Source organism: Emys orbicularis, chromosome 1 (genome assembly GCF_028017835.1).
Source record: "Emys orbicularis isolate rEmyOrb1 chromosome 1, rEmyOrb1.hap1, whole genome shotgun sequence".
In the NCBI taxonomy this organism is placed as follows: Eukaryota; Metazoa; Chordata; order Testudines; family Emydidae; genus Emys; species Emys orbicularis.
The window spans coordinates 364,795,045-364,814,663 of record NC_088683.1 but is presented as its reverse complement, the minus strand read 5'-3'; the positions used below and the strand labels follow the sequence as shown (position 1 = coordinate 364,814,663).

The 19,619-nt window shown below is 47.6% G+C and overlaps 1 protein-coding gene across 1 annotated transcript; it reads right to left on the bottom strand.

The window, feature by feature from the left end:
• Positions 1-9,507: 9,507 nt before the first annotated feature.
• On the bottom strand, positions 9,508-10,443 carry LOC135886867 (olfactory receptor 51G2-like). Its single transcript, XM_065414658.1, has one exon. It carries the CDS (start codon positions 10,441-10,443, stop codon positions 9,508-9,510), a length of 936 nt encoding a protein of 311 aa, XP_065270730.1.
• Between the last annotated feature and the right edge of the window lie 9,176 nt (positions 10,444-19,619).

Genomic DNA, 19,619 nt, shown 5'->3' with positions numbered 1-19,619 from the left:
ATCCCTCCACGGGAAGCTGAAGTGCTTGGCCTGGCCAATGTTGCCTTACTCCAGAGAGTTTGATCATCCTACAAGCTTCCCGTCATCCTCACAGGACCTGCATCTCTCCCCAGGCAAATGTCTGTAGATATTTTTTGGTAAATTACAAGTTAACACAGACAGTTACTTCAGCTGGCGGAGGAGGGGATGGTGTCACAAATGGGTGAATATGCAAACACTAGGTTTACACTAATATCCAGTTGACTATGCATATACTTGAGCCATGCTCCTGTAAGAGAAGATGGCATAAATTACATACACCCACCATTACACTCCCCTTTCAGCTCTAGTCTTTGCTTAAACAGAGACCAGCAGTTCAGTTCTCTCGGGACTTTGTGGAAAGTCTTGTACAAGTCTTGCAGAGTGATTGAATGCACAACCCTGAATATAAGTGTTAGAAATAACTTCTGGTCAGTTACCAGGAGACAGTATCGTACAACTGTTCACTGAAGAAAGAGTTAATAGCACAAACCCGTTGCACACAGTATTTGGAATACTTTTGACATACTTTCTAAAGAAAAAACCATTAAGCAGTAAAGAAGGCAGAAATGTTGAAGCCCTCAGCCAGTCAGGAAACAGAAATATGCCCTATCAGATCTTTTCCCCAGAGCAACGCGGCTCTGAATTCCTGTGTTCACAATCGATCCAGAGAATAAAAACTTTAAAAATGCATTTGCTGATTAAATGTCCAGGAGCAAATAAACCTGAGGTGATTTGGGAACTAGTCACTGATATTCCATGGGGTCTCCTCTCGCTCAGCCCCTGGCAGGATCGGGCCCAGAGCACATGGCACCTCTAGAAATGGGACCCCTTGAGAAACCCTGACTTGGGGCATCGGGGTTTTAACACTTTGAGGTCGCTTTCAATGTAAGATGCTTGAACAGCCCACCGTGGAGCATGGGTAGATATAGGGGAGGGGCTCCCAAGCTACCTAGTGCTGCCTGCCCTCCCAGCCCCATCAGTGAGTCACCCCGATAGCCCAGCTGAGTCCTCTGCCGCTGCACAGAACATCTGCAAATGGAAACAGCTTGCAGCCTTTCCCCTTCACTTTGCATTTTAAAGATAGTGAAACCTGCCAACGTACCCAGTTCCTGCTAGAAGGGGAGCTGCAGACACCAGAGATCTTCACCTTAAAGGACAAGGAGCCATCGGAGAGATTGTACAGGCAGCAGTATCTGTTCAGATAGGGAGGCAGCTGTCTATATGAAGCATGTTCGCACATTCCCTTTGGGGCCACTTGGCCATCAGGGAACCTCAGCTGCTTGACTTAATGTGCACCAATTCTAACCCCATAACAGCCAATGGCAAACTGCAGGAGGCCAAATCACAGGGGATGTGGGGTGATGCTACATAACTGGACTGCAGCGCCAGCCCTGCTGCAGATTCTATTCCTGGAATCTGGGCTTGTCATCATTGTTTCTATTGTTCTGATTAGTCACAGGGCTACCTCGGGGGTGGCAGAGTTATAACGATGATGCTGTCACAGCCGTGAGCTTTTCATAATAAAATTAATAAATAAGTAAATTAATAATAATAATAATTAAAAATAAATAACATAGGACCAGATTTCTCCCCGACAGCCCCCTGCCCTGCATTACAAACCCACGAGGCTCCCTACAGGGAAATTTCCCTCGGATGGTTCCAGTAAGGGAGGTCCTTTCCCTTCTCCCTGAGGAATGAAAAGAGGGACACAGGATCCAGGGATCCCCAAAGTTAGGCACAGATCACAGTGATCCCTGGTAGCTAGGCCCACCCACCAACAATCTCTGTGCCTCCACAACTGCTCTAGGACCCTCTAGAGCTCCCTGCTAGCACAGGTTCATCAGAGATGTGCTACCAGGGCTTGTCACAGTAGCCACTGCCCACAGGATCTGCTGAAGGGGCTTTGTACAGGGTGGAGGGGGCTGCACAGAGATGGGGGGGCTGGTTAGAGTAGCAGATGGGTACAATACCACAGCCATAGACTGGTCGCTAGGTTTCAACCTTTCCATACCCACTGTGCAGCCATAGATGCCGTCAGTGGAACCTTCATTTACGTTACGAGGACGAGGCAGATGAAAAGCCTCCAATTTCTCTTCGGGATCCAGGCAGCTGCAGCCGGGCAGCATCATGGCAACTGAGCTTACAGAGAAAAATGATCCATTTTCTATGAAAATTCACTCCAAAAATGGATGAAAAGGAAACATTTTAGTTTGTGTCAAAAATTTTCAGGGGGGGAGGGGAGCTCTCTGTTTTCCAGCCCAGCTCTAGCTCAACCCATGAGCCTCTGTCCCTTGTGCTACAGGACCACACCCCTAGGTGGGAGCCACACCTCATCAGCCTCCTATACTGAGCAGACCTTGGGTGTCTCCTAGGGTAGCTATGCCAGCTCTAACACAGAGGGAGCCTGTGGAAATGGCTTGTCTGCAGCCGACCATCCATCAGTGGAACAATTTATGAACATAAGAACGGCCATATTTGGTCCATCTAGCCCAGTGTCCTGTCTTGACAATGGCCCATGCAGATACTTCAGAGGGAATGAACAAAACAGGTCAATTATCGAGTGATCCATCCCCTGTTGTCTGCTCCCAGCATCTGGCAGTCCGAGGTTTAGAGACACCCAGAGCATGGGGCTGCATCCTTGACCATCCTGGGTACTAGCCAATGATGGAGCTATCCTTCAGGAACTTATTTAGTTCTTTATTGGACCAGTTATACTTTTGGCCTTCACAACATCCTTTGGCAATGAGTTCCACAGGATGACTCTACATTGTGTGAAAAAATACTTCCTTTTTTGTTTTGAATCTGCTGCCTCTTAATTTCATGGGTGACCCCTGGCTCTTGTGAAGGGGTAAATAACACTTCCTTATAGACTTCCTACACATTACTCATGATTTTATACACCTCTATTATATCCCCATAAGTTGTCTCTTTTCCAAGCTGAATAATCCCAATCTTTTTAATCTCTCTTCATATGGAAGCAGTTCCATACCCCTAAACATTTTTGTCGCCCTTCTCTGTAGTTCTTCAAATTCAAACGTCTCTTTTGTGTGATGGGGCGACAAGAACTGCGATCAGTATTCAAGATGCGAGCTGCAGTACACTGAGAGGATGTTTTCAGAGAACTATCCACAATGACTCCAAGATCTCTCTCTTGAGTGGTAACAGCTAATTTAATTCCCATCATTTTGTATGTACAGTTGGGTTTATGTTTTCCAATGTGCAGTACTTCGCATTTCTCAGCACTGAATTTCATCTGCCATTTTGTTTCCTAGTTAACCCATTTTGTGAGGTCTCTTTGTAACTCTTCGTAATCTGCTTTGTACTTATGTATATTGAGTAGTTTTGTATCATCTGTACATTTGGCAGCTCTTTGTTTAACCCTTTTTCCAGATCATTTATGAATCTGTTGAATAGGACTGGTCCCAGTAGAGACCCCTGAGGGACACCACTATTTACGTCTCTCCATTCTGAAAACTGACCATTTATTGCTACCCTTTGTTTCCAATCTTTTAACCAGTCACTGATTTAGGAGAGAACCTTCCTTCTTACCCCATGACAGCTTACTTTTCTTGAGAGCGTTTCGTGAGGGACCTTGTCAAAAGCTTTCTGAAAGTCCAAGTACACTATGTGCCCTTGATCACCACCAGAGGAGAAAGTGGGCCGGTACGCGCCGGTATGGCGTACTGGTGAGAAGTGGCCGCCGGTACGGGACTGTACACAGACGACGTTCAAGTGCTGACATAGCAATCCTTTAACATCGCTGCCCTTTTTGCAACCCCCCCCCCCCACACACACACACACAGAGCTGTTGAGAGGAAGGCCAAAGCAAACAGAGCTTTAAAGACCCTACTGTCAGGGCTGCCTATGCGGGGGGGGGGGGGGGGGGCAGCTGTCCCAGGGCCCAGCAATTTAAAAGGATCTGGGGCTCCTGGCCCCCAGCCGCAGTAGCCCCAGGGCCTTTAAATCGCTGCCAGAGCCCCGAGCGGCACAGGCCAGGCAGCACCGAAGGGCTGGCTGGGGGAGGCTGACCCCAGCCCCGCCCTTTCTGTCCAAGGCCCCGCCCCTGATCACTATATCGCACATGTTGGTTGACCCCCTTAAAGAATTCTAGGAGACGGGTGAGGCACGATTTCCCTTTGAAAAGCTGTGTCGATTCTTCCCCAACAGTGTTCAACTATGAGTCTCATCATTCTGGCCTCTACTATTCTTTCAACCAATTTGACTGGTACTGGCCTGGATTCCCTCTGAAGCCTTTTTTAAACATCAGCATCACATTAGCTGTGTGCCAGTCATCTGATACAGAGGCTGATTTAAGCCAGAGGTTACACACCACAGTTCGTAGTCTGATCTGATCATTTGATATCTGAGTTCTATCAGAACGCTTCCATCGGGTCCTGGTGACTTATTACTGTTTCATTTATCAGGGTTTTTTTCCAAAACCTCCTCTACTCACACCTCAGTGTGAGACAGTTCCTCAGATTTGTCACCTAAAAAGAATGGCTCAGGTGTGGAAAGCTCCGTCACATCCTCTGCAGGGAAGACCAGTGCAAAGAATTCACTTAGCCTCTCCGCAACCGCCTCACCTTCTTCGAGTGCTCCTTTAGCACCTCAATTGTCCAGTGGCTCCACTGCTTCTTTGGCAGGCTGACGGCTTCTCATGTACTTTTGAAAAAATGCTGTTAATTTTGTGTCTTTTGCTACTTGCTTTTCAGATCTTTTTAACTAGGTGCACAATATCGCCAAACCCCACTCAAAAGTTATGAGTCATGCGCCGCAAAAATCATGAGATTTGTTTAAAAATAATGAGATATAAAGGTATGCTAATGTGGGATTTATTTTCATGTGCCTTTGGTGCCTGAACCTTTGGGGCGCACCTAATTCCGGTTTTCTAGCTTTTCTGCAACACACTTTTTAAAAAAACTTTCTTAGGAAAACTGAAAGCTGAGGTTCCCACACAGTGTCTTGATCCCAGAAGTTGGGGCTTTCAGAAAGACAGGAACTAGTGCGAGACTCCCAATAAAATCCCAGGAGCTGGTGCTGCTGGCCGTCTCTCAAGCAGAGCACCCACAAACGAAGGCACTGAGGGTTGGTTAGTGGACATGTCTGGTCACACAGTCCATCAGTGACAGAGACGCTGTTTCCCTCTGCACTGGGATACAGAGCCCCCTGTTGTAAGGAACAGGGTTACGCCACAGACAGCCGGACATAACAGTGATGGGCTCACACAGTCACTGGGTACCTGAGGCACAGCTCAGAGGGTCTCTCCTCATGTTTAGGCATTAGACATGCACACGTAGTTAAGCAAGGGCCATCCACGTTTTTAATAGAAAGTGGCATGATGAAAGCTCAGCTTTGAATGCCTGCTCCTAGCTCTCTCTTGGACCCAAACAACCCCCTCCCCCACATCCAGCTACCCCCAAACTTGGTGATGATGGAAATTTGGACGCAGGGTGTGAGGTCTATCACCAAAGCTAGAGATGATAGGACAAGAAGCAATGGGCTTAAATTGCAGCAAGGGAGGTTTAGGTTGGACATTAGGAAAACCTTCCTAACTGTCAGGGTGATCAACCACTGGAATAAATTGCTTAGGGAGTTTGTGGAATCTCCATCATTGGAGATTTTTAAGAGCAGGTTAGACAAACACCTGTCAGGGATGGTCCAGATGCTGCTTGGTCCTGCCATGAGTGCAGGGGACTGGACTAGATGACCTCTCGAGGTCCCTTCCAGTCCTATGATTCTATGATTCTGTGAAAATGGGTGAATGTGACCCATAGGGATATAGGTCTGGAAGCGACTTCATGGGTCCATGAGCCCAGTTCCCTGCTATGGCAGATGACCCTGGCATATTGCCTGGTTCATGCACCTGTCAAGCTCCATGTTAAAACCAGCTGGCTTGTTTGCCCCACACTGCTGCTCTTGGGAGGCTGTTCCGGAACCTCCCTGCTCGGATGGTCAGAAACCTCCTTCTCCTTTCCAGCCTCAGTTTGCTCCTGGCCAGCTTGTCCCCATTTGTTCTTGTGCCAACGCTGTATTTTAGCTTCAGGGGCTTCTCTTCCCGCTTGGTTTTTACTCTCCTGGTGTATTTATAGAGCAATCCGATCTGTGCTCAGCCTGCCTTGTGTTCGGCTAAACCAGCCAAGCTCCTTCAGTCTCCTCGTAAGCCAGGCCCTCCATTGCCCTGACCATCCTAGCAGCCATTCTCTGCACCTGTTCCAGCATGAATTCTTTCTAGCATGGGAGTGACCAGTATTTTACAGTTTGCCATAGGAGGTCTCACCTGTATAGTGATATTAATAATTCTCTATCTTCTCTAACACATTCTAGGACCTCATGCGCCTTGTTCACAGCCACATCACATCCGTGACTCACAGTCATCCTGGGACTGACTAATACACCCATGTCTTTCTTCTCCTCTCTCGTTTCCAGCATACTCTTGGCTGTATAAACAGGCATGTAAGGACTAGAACTAGGGAAGTGATCTCACGTCTGTATATGACATTGGTGAGACCAATGCTGGAATACTGCATCCAGGTCCGGTGCCTAGATTGAAAAATTGGAGTGGGTGCAGAAAAGAACCAAAAAATGACTGAAGGGCTGGAGAAAATGCCTGACAGTGGAGACTTCAAGGGCTGAGTACGCTTAGCTTATTAAAAGTAAGGCTGAGAGCTGACTTGATAACAGTGTACAAGCACCTTCACAGGGACAAAATACCAGCTACTAACGGGATCTTTTATCAAGCATGGAAAGGTATAATAAGAGCCAATGGCTTGAAACTGAAACCAGACAAACTAAATTTGGACATGAGGCATACATTTTTAACAGTGAGGGTGACTAACCACTGGAACAAACTCCCAAGGGAGGTGGTGGATTCTCCTGCTATCTCCAAACCAAGACTGGATGCCTTCCTGGAAGATACTCTTTAGATGAACACAGGTTATGAGTTAGTCAAACAAGGTCATTGGGTTCAATACAGGGGTAAATGGGTGAAATTCTGCAGCCTGTGATAAAGAGGAGGTCAGACTAGATCGGTGATTCTCAAACTTTTTGTTCGCGCCCCCACTTCTTTGTGTCTGTAAGAGTAGACACCCCCCCACCACACGACTACATATACTGATACATGCGGGGGGCAGGGCTTCACTTGAATCAGTTGTGCTTTTCTTTCTGTTGCACGAATGACCCAGCGATCCACTGTAATAAGAGCAAAACAAAACTGCGATGTGGTCCCTACTTACAATGTAATGTGCACACCGCGCCATAGCAAACGGATTCACATACAGTTGGCAACATCGTTGTATCATGCTGTGCAAACATAATAGAAATCCGTCAAAATACACAGCACCCCCTAGAGTCAAATGCACAGTGCCGTCTGAGGATTGGATGTGTCTGGAGGAATCAGTTTTGCTAATTATTCACTTTTGTGGGTAAAATGTGCACAGTAAAGTTTTTCCCCTAAAGCTTCTCATGCCCCCCACAGCGGAATACATTCCGCACACCCCAGGCGGGCCCACCCCGCAGTTTGAGAACCTCTGGACCAGATGATCTAATGGCTCTTTTTGGTCTTAAATTCTATGACTCTATGAATCATTGTCTTGAGTGGATCGTTAGGTTGGATCCAACTTGAACAAGTTGCTCCTCTGAATTCTAATAGGCACTCAACAAGGATAGATGCTGGCCAAGAAGAAGGGGGATTGCCACAGTAAAGCCAGGATATATGGTCTCTTTACCCTCTAAACCAGGTCCTTTCCTGTCTTGGGGGGAATCTCACAATTGTCCCTCTCTTCGAGCTGGGAACAACACCCTATCTATATAAAATGCTTATCACCAAGCAGGTCCAACTGGACACCTCAGTCCATTCCCATCGGGTGTTTGTGACCAGAGCTATACAGTCACCCCCAGCCTCCTTAAAAGTAGTAGTTTTATTGGCAAATCTCACAACGCATTCGAGAAAATGATTTTAAAATACCAAGCAGCTGTCACATGTCTACACTTATCTATCTCATGTATCACTACTAAGTTAGACAGGCTTCGCTCTGGAGATAGAGAAACAGAACTGGCCCAACTTACATTCTTTTGGGAAACCAATAAGCTCTTGGGGCCCAGCCTAGTTTCCCAGTGTCTCTGAGAGCATCTTCCCATCTGTTTGCTCCTTTCTTGTGGAAGCAGCCTTTGCTGAAACCCGTGTGAGCCTGGGCCCAGTCACCATAGTACTCAGCCATGTCCATGTTACAGGGCCTAGGTGTGAAGCTCACCTTTGCCCTCAGATTGCTGCCATAGACACCAAGGTGCCGGAGTCATGGGGCTTCCCAGAAGCCAGCTGTCACAGGAGGCTGTGGTAAGGGGCCTTTTATAGACCAATGTTAGAGGTGTTGCTCTGTGGAACCCTGACATAGCCCTGATCTTAGGGTCTCAGAGTATCTGAGCACCTTGAATGTATTTATCCTCCTGCCACCACTGTGAGGCAGGGCAGGGCTATTATCCACCTGTGCAGAGGCTCAGAGACAGCCAATGGCTTACCCACGGTCATACATGTCAGGGAATCAAACCCAGCTGTCCTGAGTCGCAGAGCCGTGCCCAGACCACAGGACCAGCCTTCCAGCCATCTGAGCGGTGACAGGCCTGGCTGGATTCTCTGCTCTGCCAGCAGAGATCCCCACTGTGCTGCAGGCAGCGGGGATGGCCAGGAGCCAGTTCCAGGGGTTTGATTCACTGGCCTGTTCTCCCCCTGCCTGAGCGGAGTTTAGAGCAGCCTGGGGGCTGGGCTGACCTCCGCCCATTACTAACGGCTTCCAAGAGCATGGCAAAGTCTAGCCAAGTCCCTGTGGACAGGGGCCACCCCAGAGTGTCCCCTTCGGGCCTGAGGTAGCCCTGCAGGCACCCTGCCCTTCCCTCTGAGGTCCTTGCAATGACTTACTCTCAGCCTGGGATACTTGAAAAAGGAGTCCCCTCTTTAGGGGTCGCATTAATTCAGAATTCTCGAAAAACTAAGGTCTCCTAACCCCCAGCCCCATCCTCCTCCTTAACTCAAGAGCCCCCCACCACCCTGCTAGCTGCGGCCAGCATTGGTTCAAACTTCCCACATCCCTATTCCTCCATTTCCCCTGAAGCCCCGCCCCCTGCCCCATCTCTTCCCACTAAGCCCTGCCCCCTGCTCCTCCACTTCCCCCAGTGCTCCGCCTCCCAGCCAGGCCAGAGTCGGGCCATGGTAAGAGCTGCCCCAGGAGCACAGGTTGCCGTGGGGAACCCTGGACTCTCCACTTTCCCTGGCTTGTACATCCTGTGGGAGGGGCCTAAAATGTGGAGGGTCTGGGGCTCCTCACAGTGGCTCTGGCTCTCTGGGCAGCTCTTACCACAGCCTGGCTCTGGCTTCCAGCCCGGAGATAGGACAGAGGGAGGGACCTCAGGGGAAGAGGATCCAGGATGGAATAGGTGGCTGTGTTTTTTGTTTCCCGTGTGTCCAGCCCTGGAGACGAGTGATGAACTGACCCTTCACTTGACAAATGCCCTGATTATCCTCTGACGAAGATGTTTGCTTTTCACGCTGTACACGATTGGATTGATCAGGGGTGGGACCAGCAGGTAGAAATAGCCCAGGACCATTTGAAGCAAGTGAGAAGAGCTATTCCCGAATCTGTGTGTCACAGTCAGGCCAATATCTGGTATGTAGAAGACCAAGACGGCGCAGAGGTGGGAGAAGCAGGTGTTCAGGGCCCTCAGGCACTCCACTTGGGACGCGATGCTCAGCACTGTTTTGAGGATCATCACATAAGAGAGAAAGATGAGCAGCGAGTCCAACCCCACCGTTAAGAGTGTGGTACACAAGCCATAGATGCTGTTGACTCTGATATCCGAACAAGCCATCTTCATGACCTCCTGGTGCACACAGTAGGAATGGGAGAGGACATTGTCTGGACAGTATTGGAACCGTTTCAGGAGAAAGGGGAGTGGGAATATTACGGCCACTCCTCTTAGCATAAACGCAAGTCCCATTTTGGCTATTCTCGGTGGAGTTAAAATGGCAGCATATCTCAGTGGGTTACAGATTGCGATGAAGCGGTCAAAGGCCATTAACAACAGCACGGAGGATTCAAATTTTGCAAGCGAGTGGATGAAGAAGAGCTGGACAAAACAGGCATCCTGGCTGATCTCCCTAGAGTTGAAAAAGTATATACCCAGTATCGTCGGTATGGTGACTATCGATAAGCCAAGGTCTGTGACGGCCAACATGGAAAGGAAAATGTACATGGGCTCATGGAGGCTTGCATCTGTTTTTATAATGAACAGAATGATCGAATTTCCTACTATCGAAATAACATACATTAAGCAGATGGGGATAGAGATCCACAGGTAGACGTCTTCCTGCCCAGGTATCCCGGTGAGAAGGAACACTGCAGAGTTGAAGTTGGTGTCATTGACAGCTGACATAAAGTACTGGACAGATCCGGGGACTTTTGAACTTTCCTTCCTGAAAGGAAAAAGAACAGGAGACTAGATGATATTTAATGAGACATATTTCTGCTCTCAGTGCAAATCTAGGGACTCCCAGGAGCTCAATGAAGCTCAGCAAAAACATATCCTTGGATCCAAGGATAGGAAGATAGGCACTGTCAGGATCTGGATCAGACTGGATCAGACCTGCAGTCCATCTAGCTCAGTATCCAGTGGCCAGTTCCAGATGCTGCAGCGGAAGGTGGAAGAAGCCCTGCAATAGACATCTATGAATAACCCGCTCCTAGGTTTCAGAGTAGCAGCCGTGTTAGTCTGTATCCGCAAAAATAACAGGAGTACTTGTGGCACCTTAGAGACTAACAAATTTATTAGAGCATAAGCTTTCGTGGGCTACAACCCACTTCTCCTAGGGAAAGTTTCCCCCTGACACCCACTAGTTAGACATATTTTGTGGTGTGAATCAAGAAAATGTAGAACCCTTCCAAGACCCTTTTTTTAAAAATCCTCACTTGTTTAATTGGATTTTCTGGTTACCCATATAAACATCCCGTCCCTCTTTGAATCCTGCTAAGCTCTTGGCCCCTTTTGATATCTTGTTCCTCAGGCTACATGAGCACTGTGAGATTTTACAATTGTGACCTTCACACAGACACCCTTTCTGGCTCGTATCTTCTGAGTGTGGCTCATTGTATCATGACAGGTGTATAAACACAGGGCAAGTGAATGGTGAAAACGGTCATTGCATTTATCTGTCCTGCATTGAAGCTATTTATAAATGTGTTTCATTGCCTCATTATATATATTCTTTATTTGCTCCTTTGCAGTACATGGGATAAATTCTTAGGTCCAGGTTCTTAATTCAATAAAATTGACTTCAACTGCATTACTCCAGATTTACATGTATAATTTTGATCAGAACCGGGCTCGATTAACTTTCCCTTAATTAAGGCTCCCGGTGATACACTCTGACCCCCAGGAATCCCTCCACGGGAAGCTGAAGTGCTTGGCCTGGCCAATGTTGCCTGACTCCAGAGAGTTTGATCATCCTACAAGCTTCCCGTCATCCTCAGAGGACCTGCATCCTCTCCCCAGGCATATGTCTGTAGATATTTTTTGGTAAGTTACAAGTTAAAACAGACAGTTACTTCAGCTGGTGGAGGAGGGGATGGTGTCACAAATGGGTGAATATGCAAACACTAGGTTTACACTAATATCCAGTTGACTATGCATATACTTGAGCCATTCTCCTGTAAGAGAAGATGGCATAAATTACATACAACCACCATTACACTCCCCTTTCGGCTCTTGTCTTTGCTTAAACACAGACCAGCAGTTCTGTTCTCTCAGGACTTTTTGGAAAGTCTTGTACAAGTCTTGCAGAGTGATTGAATGCACGACCCTGAATATAAGTGTTAGAAACAACTTCTGGTCAGTTACCAGGAGACAGTATCATACCACTGTTCACTGGACAAAGAGTTAATAGCACAAACCCGTTGCACACAGTATTTGGAATACTTTTGACATACTTTGTAAAGAAAAAACCATTAAGCAGTAAAGAAGGCAGAAATGTTGAAGCCCTCAGCCAGTCAAGAAACAGAAATATGCCCTATCATATCTTTTCCCCAGAGCAACGCAGCTCTGAATTCCTGTGTTCACAATTGATCCAGAGAATAAAATCTTTGAAAATGCATTCCCTGATTAAATTTGCAGGAGCAAATAAACCTGAGGCAATTTGGGAACTAGTCACTGATATTCTGTGGGATCTCCTGTCGCTCAGCCCCTGGCAGGATCAGGCCCAGAGCACACGGCACCTCTAGAAATGGGACCCCTTGAGAAACCCTGACTTGGGGCATCGGGGTTTTAACACTTTGAGGTCGCTTTCAATGTGAGACTTCTCTGTTGCTTGAACAGCCCACCGTGGAGCATGGGTAGATATAGGGGAGTGGCTCCCAAGCTACCTCGTGCTGCCTGCCCCCCCACCCTATCACTGAGTCACCCCAACTGGCCAGATGACTCCTCTGCCGCTGCACAGAACATCTGCACATGGAAACAGCTCACAGCCTTTCCCCTTCACTTTGTATTTTAAAGATAGTGAAACCTGCCAACGTACCCAATTCCTGCTAGAAGGGGAGCCGCTGACACCAGAGGTCTTCACCTTAAAGGACAAGGAGCCATCGGAGAGACTGTACAGGCAGCAGTATCTATTCAGACAGGGAGGCAGCTGTCTATATGAAGCATGCCTGCACATTCCCTTGGGGGCCACTTGGCCATCAGGGAACCTCAGCTGCTTGGCTTAGTGTGCACCAGCTGTAACCACCCTCACGGCCAATGCAAACTGCAGGAGGCCAAATCACAGAGGACGTGCAGTGATGCTACATAACTGGACGGCAGCGCTAGCCCTGCTGCAGATTCTATTCCTGGAATATGGGCTTGTCATCATTGTTTCTATTGTTCTGATTAGTCACAGGGCTACCTGGGGGTGGCCGAGCTGTAACGATGATGCTGTCACAGCTGTGAGCTTTCCATAATAAAATTAATAAATAAGTAAATTAATAATAATAATTAATTAATAACACAGGACCAGATTTCTCCCCGACAGCCCTCTTTCCTGCATTACAAACCCACAGTGCAGGCCAGGAAAGGGAGATTCCACAGGGCTCCCTACAGGGAAATTCCCCTCGCATGGTTCCAGTAAGGGAGGTCCCTTCCCTTCTCCCTGAGGAATAAACAGTGGGCCATAGGATACAGGGATCCCCAAAGTTAGGCACAGATCACAGTGATCCCTGGTAGCTAGGCCCACCCACCCACAATCTCTGGGCCTCCACAACTGCTCTAGGACCCTCCCCAGCTCCCTGCTAGCACAGGTTCATCAGAGATGTGCTACCAGGGCATGTCACAGTAGCCGCTGCCCACAGAATCTGCCGAAGGGGCCTTGTTCAGGGTGGAGGGGGCTGCACAGAGATGGGAAGGCTGGTTAGAGTAGCTGATGGACACAATACCCCAGCCCTAGACTGGTAGGGATGTTTCAACCTTTCCATGCTGACAGTGCAGCCATAGATTCAGTCACTCCAACCTTCATTTACGTTATGAGGGAGAGGCAGATGAAAAGCCTCCAATTTCTCTTGGGGATCCAGGCAGCTGCAGCTGAGCAGCATCATGGCAGCTGAGCTTTCAGAGATAAATGATCTGTTTTCTATGAAAACTCACCCCAGAAAATGGAGAAAAAGGAAACATTTTCATTTGTGTCAAAATTTTTCATGGGGGGGAAATCCTCTCTTTTCCATCCCAGCTCTAGCTCAAGCCATGAGCCTCTCTCCCTTGTGCTACAGGACCACACCCCTAGGTGGGAGCCACACCTCATCAGCCTCCTATACTGAGCAGACCTTGGGTGTCTCCTAGGGTGGCTACGCCAGCTCTATAGCAGAGGGAGCCCCTGGAAATGGCTTGTCTGCAGCCGCCCATCCATCAGTGGAACAATTTATGAACATAAGAACGGCCACATCTGGTCCATCTAGCCCAGTGTCCTGTCTTGATAATGGCCCATGCAGATACTTCAGAGGGAATGAACAAAACAGGTCAATTATCCAGTGATCCATCCCCTGTTGTCTGCTCCCAGCATCTGGCAGTCCGAGGTTTAGAGACACCCAGAGCATGGGGCTGCATCCCTGACCATCCTGGCTACTAGCCAATGATGGAGCTATCCTTCAGGAACTTATTTAGTTCTCTTTTGGACCAGTTATACTTTTGGCCTTCACAACATCATTTGGCAATGAGTTCCACAGGTTGACTGTACGTTGTGTGAAAAAATACTTCCTTTTTTGTTTTGAACCTGCTGCCTCTTCATTTCATGGGTGACCCCTGGCTCTTGTGAAGGGGTAAATAACACTTCCTTATAGACTTCCTCCACATTACTCATGATTTTATACACCTCTATCATATCCCCCCGGAGTCGTCTCTTTTCCAAGCTGAATAATGCCAATCTTTGTAATCTCTCTTCATATGGAAGCGGTTCCATACACCTAAATATTTTTGTCACCCTTCTCTGTAGTTCTTCAAATAGAAACATATCTTTTGTGTGATGGGGCGACAAGAACTGCGATCAGTATTCAAGATGCGGGCTGCAGTACACTGAGTGGATGTTTTCAGATAACTATCCACAATGACTCCAAGATCTCTCTCTTGAGTGTTAACAGCTAATTTAATTCCCATCATTTTGTATGTACAGTTGGGTTTATGTTTTCCAATGTGCATTACTTTGCATTTCTCAGCCCTGAATTTCATCTGCCATTTTGTTGCCCAGTTAACTCATTTTGTGAGGTCTCTTTGTAACTCTTCGTAATCTGCTTTGTACTTATGTATATTGAGTAGTTTTGTATCATCTGTACATTTGGCAGCTCTCTGTTTAACCCTTTTTCCAGATCATTTATGAATCTGTTGAACCGCACTGGTCCCAGTAGAGACCCCTGAGGGACACCACTATTTACCTCTCTCCATTCTGAAAACTGACCATTTATTGCTACCCTTTGTTTCCAATCTTTTAACCAGTCACTGATTTAGGAGAGAACCTTCCTTCTTACCCCATGACAGCTTACTTTTCTTGAGAGCCTTTCGTGAGGGACCTTGTCAAAAGCTTTCTGAAAGTCCAAGTACACTATGTGCCCTTGATCACCACCAGAGGAGAAAGTGGGCCGGTACGCGCCGGTATGGCGTACTGGTGAGAAGTGGCCGCCGGTACCGGACTGTACACAGCCGACATTAAAGTGCTGCCATGGCAACCCTTTTGCACCCCCCCAACCCCCCACAGGGCCGTTGAGAGGGAGGCCAAAGCAAACAGCGCTTTAAAGACCCTACTGGCAGGGCTGCCTATGGGGGTGTGTGATGGTGCTGCCCGGGGGAGCCAGCTGGGGTCACTCAATCAGGATGAACTGCAAACAAAACGGGGCAGACAAACCCCAAACGCTGGTGTTTATTCCAATACTTAGATTTACCAACCAGCACAAAACAGCTCCTGTAGTACCTCACTGGTTACTCAGAAGTCCAAACAACGCAGTTCCCTTAAAGTACCCAGCCTCAGGCCTCCGCCCAGACACACCTGTCAGATATGATGATGATTACTGAAAATTTTATCTCATCATATAAAAGAAAAGGTTCTTTCAATCCCAAAGGATCAGCCACACACCCAGGTCCAATTACAACTTAGATCTTACCCAAAATACACGCTATAGTCAATTCTTATTAACTAAACTAAAATGTATTAAAAAGAAAAGAGACTGTTGGTTAATAGATCAATATACATACAGACTTGAATTCAATTCTTGAGGTTCAGCTACATAACAGAGGTGAGCTTGTAGTTGCCAAAAGTCCTTTTAGAAATAGTCCATAGGTTATAGTCCAATGTCCATATTCAGGATGGCTCCAGTCAATGACTGGGGATCTCAATCCTTATGGCTTAAGGTTTCCCCTTCTTGAAACCCAAAGCAGATCTGAGATGCAGAAGGATCCTGTCCCAGGGTTCTTATACATTTCCAGCAGCCTTTCAGCCTGAGAAAACAATAGGCTTAATTCTCCTTCCAAACATCCTGGCAATTAGCACAGGGTAATTTATCCATTAAACAGTTCAGATACAGGTTACCACAACCTTCAAAGAGACGTATAGACAATAATACTATTTCACTCAAGTATCATCATAAATGTTAATATTCCTTTTTTGATCTTTGAATTAAAGTTATAGCAATAGACAAGACTTGTTTGCTTACATCACAAGCCCTGAGCAAACATCTACCCTTGAGAACTCTAACAATGCAGACTTGCATTTCAAAGCTCTTTTCATTTACATATCTCCCTAACCAATCCTTAAGGTTCACCCATGGGTCAGGTCAGTCTGTGAGTTAATTAACTCTTTCTGGCCCTGTCACCTTCCAATGAAATATTATATTACTCTCACAACATCACAGGGGGCAGCTGCCCCAGGGCCCAGCAATTTAAAAGGGCCTGGGGCTCCCAGCCCCCGCTTCCATAGTAGCCCCAGGCCCTTTAAATCTCCGCCAGAGCCCCGGGCAGCACAGGCCAGGCAGCCCTGAAGGGCTGGCTGGGGGAGCCTAACCCCAGCCCCGCCCCTTCTGTCCAAGGCCCCGCCCCTGATCACCATATCGCACACGTTGGTTGACCCCCTTAAAGAATTCTAGGAGACGGGTGAGGCACGGTTTCCCTTTGAAAAGCTGTGTTGATTCTTCCCCAACAGTGTTCAACAGTGTTCAACTATGTGTCTCACCATTCTGGTCTTTACTATTCTTTCAACCAATTTGACTGGTACTGGCCTGGATTCCCTCTGAAGCCTTTTTTAAATGTCAGCATCACATTAGCTGTGTGCCAGTCATCTGATACAGAGGCTGATTTAAGCCAGAGGTTACACACCACAGTTCGTAGTCTGATCTGATCATTTGATATCTGAGTTCCATCAGAACGCTTCCATCTGGTCCTGGTGACTTATTACTGTTTCATTTATCAGATTTTTTTCCAAAACCTACTCTACTCACACCTCAGTGAGGCAGTTCCTCACATTTGTCACCTAAAAAGAATGGCTCAGGTGTGGAAAGCTCCGTCACATCATTTGCAGTGACGACTGATGCAAAGAATCCATTTAGCCTCTCTGCAACAGCCTCATCTTCCTTGAGTGCTCCTTTAACCCCTCGATCTTCCAGTGGCCCCACTCATTGTTTGGCAGGCTGACCGCTTCTGCTGTACTTTAAAAACAATTGGCTGTTAATTTTTGTGTCATTTGCTAGTTGATTTTCATATCTTCCGAACTCTGTACACAGTGTCACCAAGATCCATTAAACAAGTCTGAGTCACACACCCCCAAAAAGTCACGAGATTGGTTTAAAAATAATGAGATTTAAAAATACACTAATGTGGGGTTTGTTTTCAAGGGCCTTTGGTTTCTCAGCCTCTGGGATCACTTGCTTCAAGTTTTCTAGCTTCTCTGCAACTCACTTTTTTAAATAAACTTTTTAAAGAAAACTGAAAGTTGAGATTCCTGAGCAGTCTCGTGATCCCAGAATCTGGGGCTTCCAGAAAGACAGGAACTAGTGCGAGACTCCCAATAAAACCCCAAGAGGGGGCGCTGCTGGCCATCTCTCAAGCAGAGCGCCCACAAACGAAGGCACTGAGGGTTGGTTAGTGGACATTTCTGGTCACACAGTCCATCAGTGGCAGAGACGCTGTTTCCCTCTGCACTGGGCTATAGAGTCTCCTGTTATAAGGAACAGGGTTACGCCACAGACAGCCGGACATAACAGTGACTGACTTGCAGATTCACTGGTTCCTCAGGCACAGCTCAGAGTTCTCCTCCTCTTGCTCAGGCATGAGACATTCACACACCGGCTAAGCAAAGCCATGCAGATTCTTAATAGAAAGGGGCCTGACCCAAGCTCTCTATTGGACCCAAACAACCCCCTCCCCTAGATCCAGCTACCCCCAAACTTGGTGATGATGGAAATTTGGATGCAGGGTGTGAGGTCTATCTCCAGCGCTAGAGCGGCTCTCACTGGTCATGGATGGGGTGAGGGTCAGGATCAGAGTGAGGGGCAGCCCAGCAGGGCTCTGTTAGGCCAGGCAATGGTCTCCAGATCCTTCTCTCTCTGAAAGCACGTCCTGATTCCCCCTCTTACTGCCGAGCTGCAGGAGGGGCCCAGAACTCCCTCGTCAGAGGGGGCTGTGCTAATGACAGGCCTCATCACCAAGGGGTGTTGGGAAGGGTTCAGGTTCTCCACACAGTTCCACAAATCGCCCTTATGAGACACACAGAGCTGAAATCTCTCTATGGCACTTAGCCATGGCCCCAATTATTGTAGCATCCGAGCACCTCGCAATCTCTAACATATTTATCAGTACAACACCCCGTGCGGCAGGGCCGTGCTACTAACACCACTGGGCAGATCCCAAGGCCAGAAGGCACCACTGTGATCATCTAGTCCAACCGCCTGTATAGCACAGGCCAGAGACCTCCCCCACAATAACTCCTAGAGCAGAGCTGTTAGAACAACATCCTGCCTTGATTTAACAGTTCTCAGTGATGGAGAATCTACCCCGGCCCTTGGTAAATTGTTCCAATGGTTAATTACCCTCATTGTTAAAAAAAATTACACCTTAGTTGCAGTTTCAATTTTTCTAGCTTCAGCTTCCAGCCATTGGATGATGTTACAACTTTCTCTGACAGACTGAAGAGCCCATTGTTAAATGATTGTTCCTCATGCAGCTACTTACAGACTGTGACCAAGTCGCCCCTTCCCCTTCTCTTTGTTAAACTAAATAGACTGAGCTCCGTGAGTCTCTCACTAGGAGGCAGGTTTTCTAATCCTTTCATCATTCTCTGGGCTCTTCTCTGAAGACCTCTCCAATTTATCAACGTCCTTCTTGAACTGTAGACACCAGAACTGGACACAGGATCCCAGCAGTGCTCACACCAGCACCAAATACAGAGGTAAAATAACCCCTCTGCCCCATCTCGAGATTCCCCTCTTTGTTCACCCCGGGTTGCACTCACTTTTTCATCTATAGCACCACACTGGGAGCTCGTGTTCAGCTGACTGTGACCCCCAAGTCTTTTTCAGAGTCACTGCATCCCAGGATTGGGTCCTGCATTCGGTAAGGATGGCCAGCATCTCTTGCTCCTAGAAGTACACCTCTACATTGAGCCGTATTTAAACACATGTTGCTGAGGCATGGAGGGACTAAGTGAGTTGCCCAAGATCACAGAAGAAATCAGTGGAAGAGCCTAGAACTGAAACCAGTTCTTCTGAGTCCCAGGCTAGCACTTTAACCCCTGAACCATCCTTTCTCTCTGGGGCTAGGGGTTGGGGAGGGAGCAGCTGGAAGCTCAGCATGCTGAGATTACCAGAAACTCAGGGAATTAAATTCCTGTGACATCACTAAACAGGAACCCAAGAACAATTCCTTTTCCCAGACGATAACGCTGAGTCATGCTTTCTCCTGAATCTATTCAGGGACAAATCCATCCGCCAGAGCACGGAGCAGGGTCATAGTGAACAAGCAACTCCACATGAGTTCCCAGTGTGACTCAAAATGGGCTAATGTGACCAATAGGGACATAGGCCTGGAAGGGACCTCCTGGGTCCATGATTCTAGTTCCC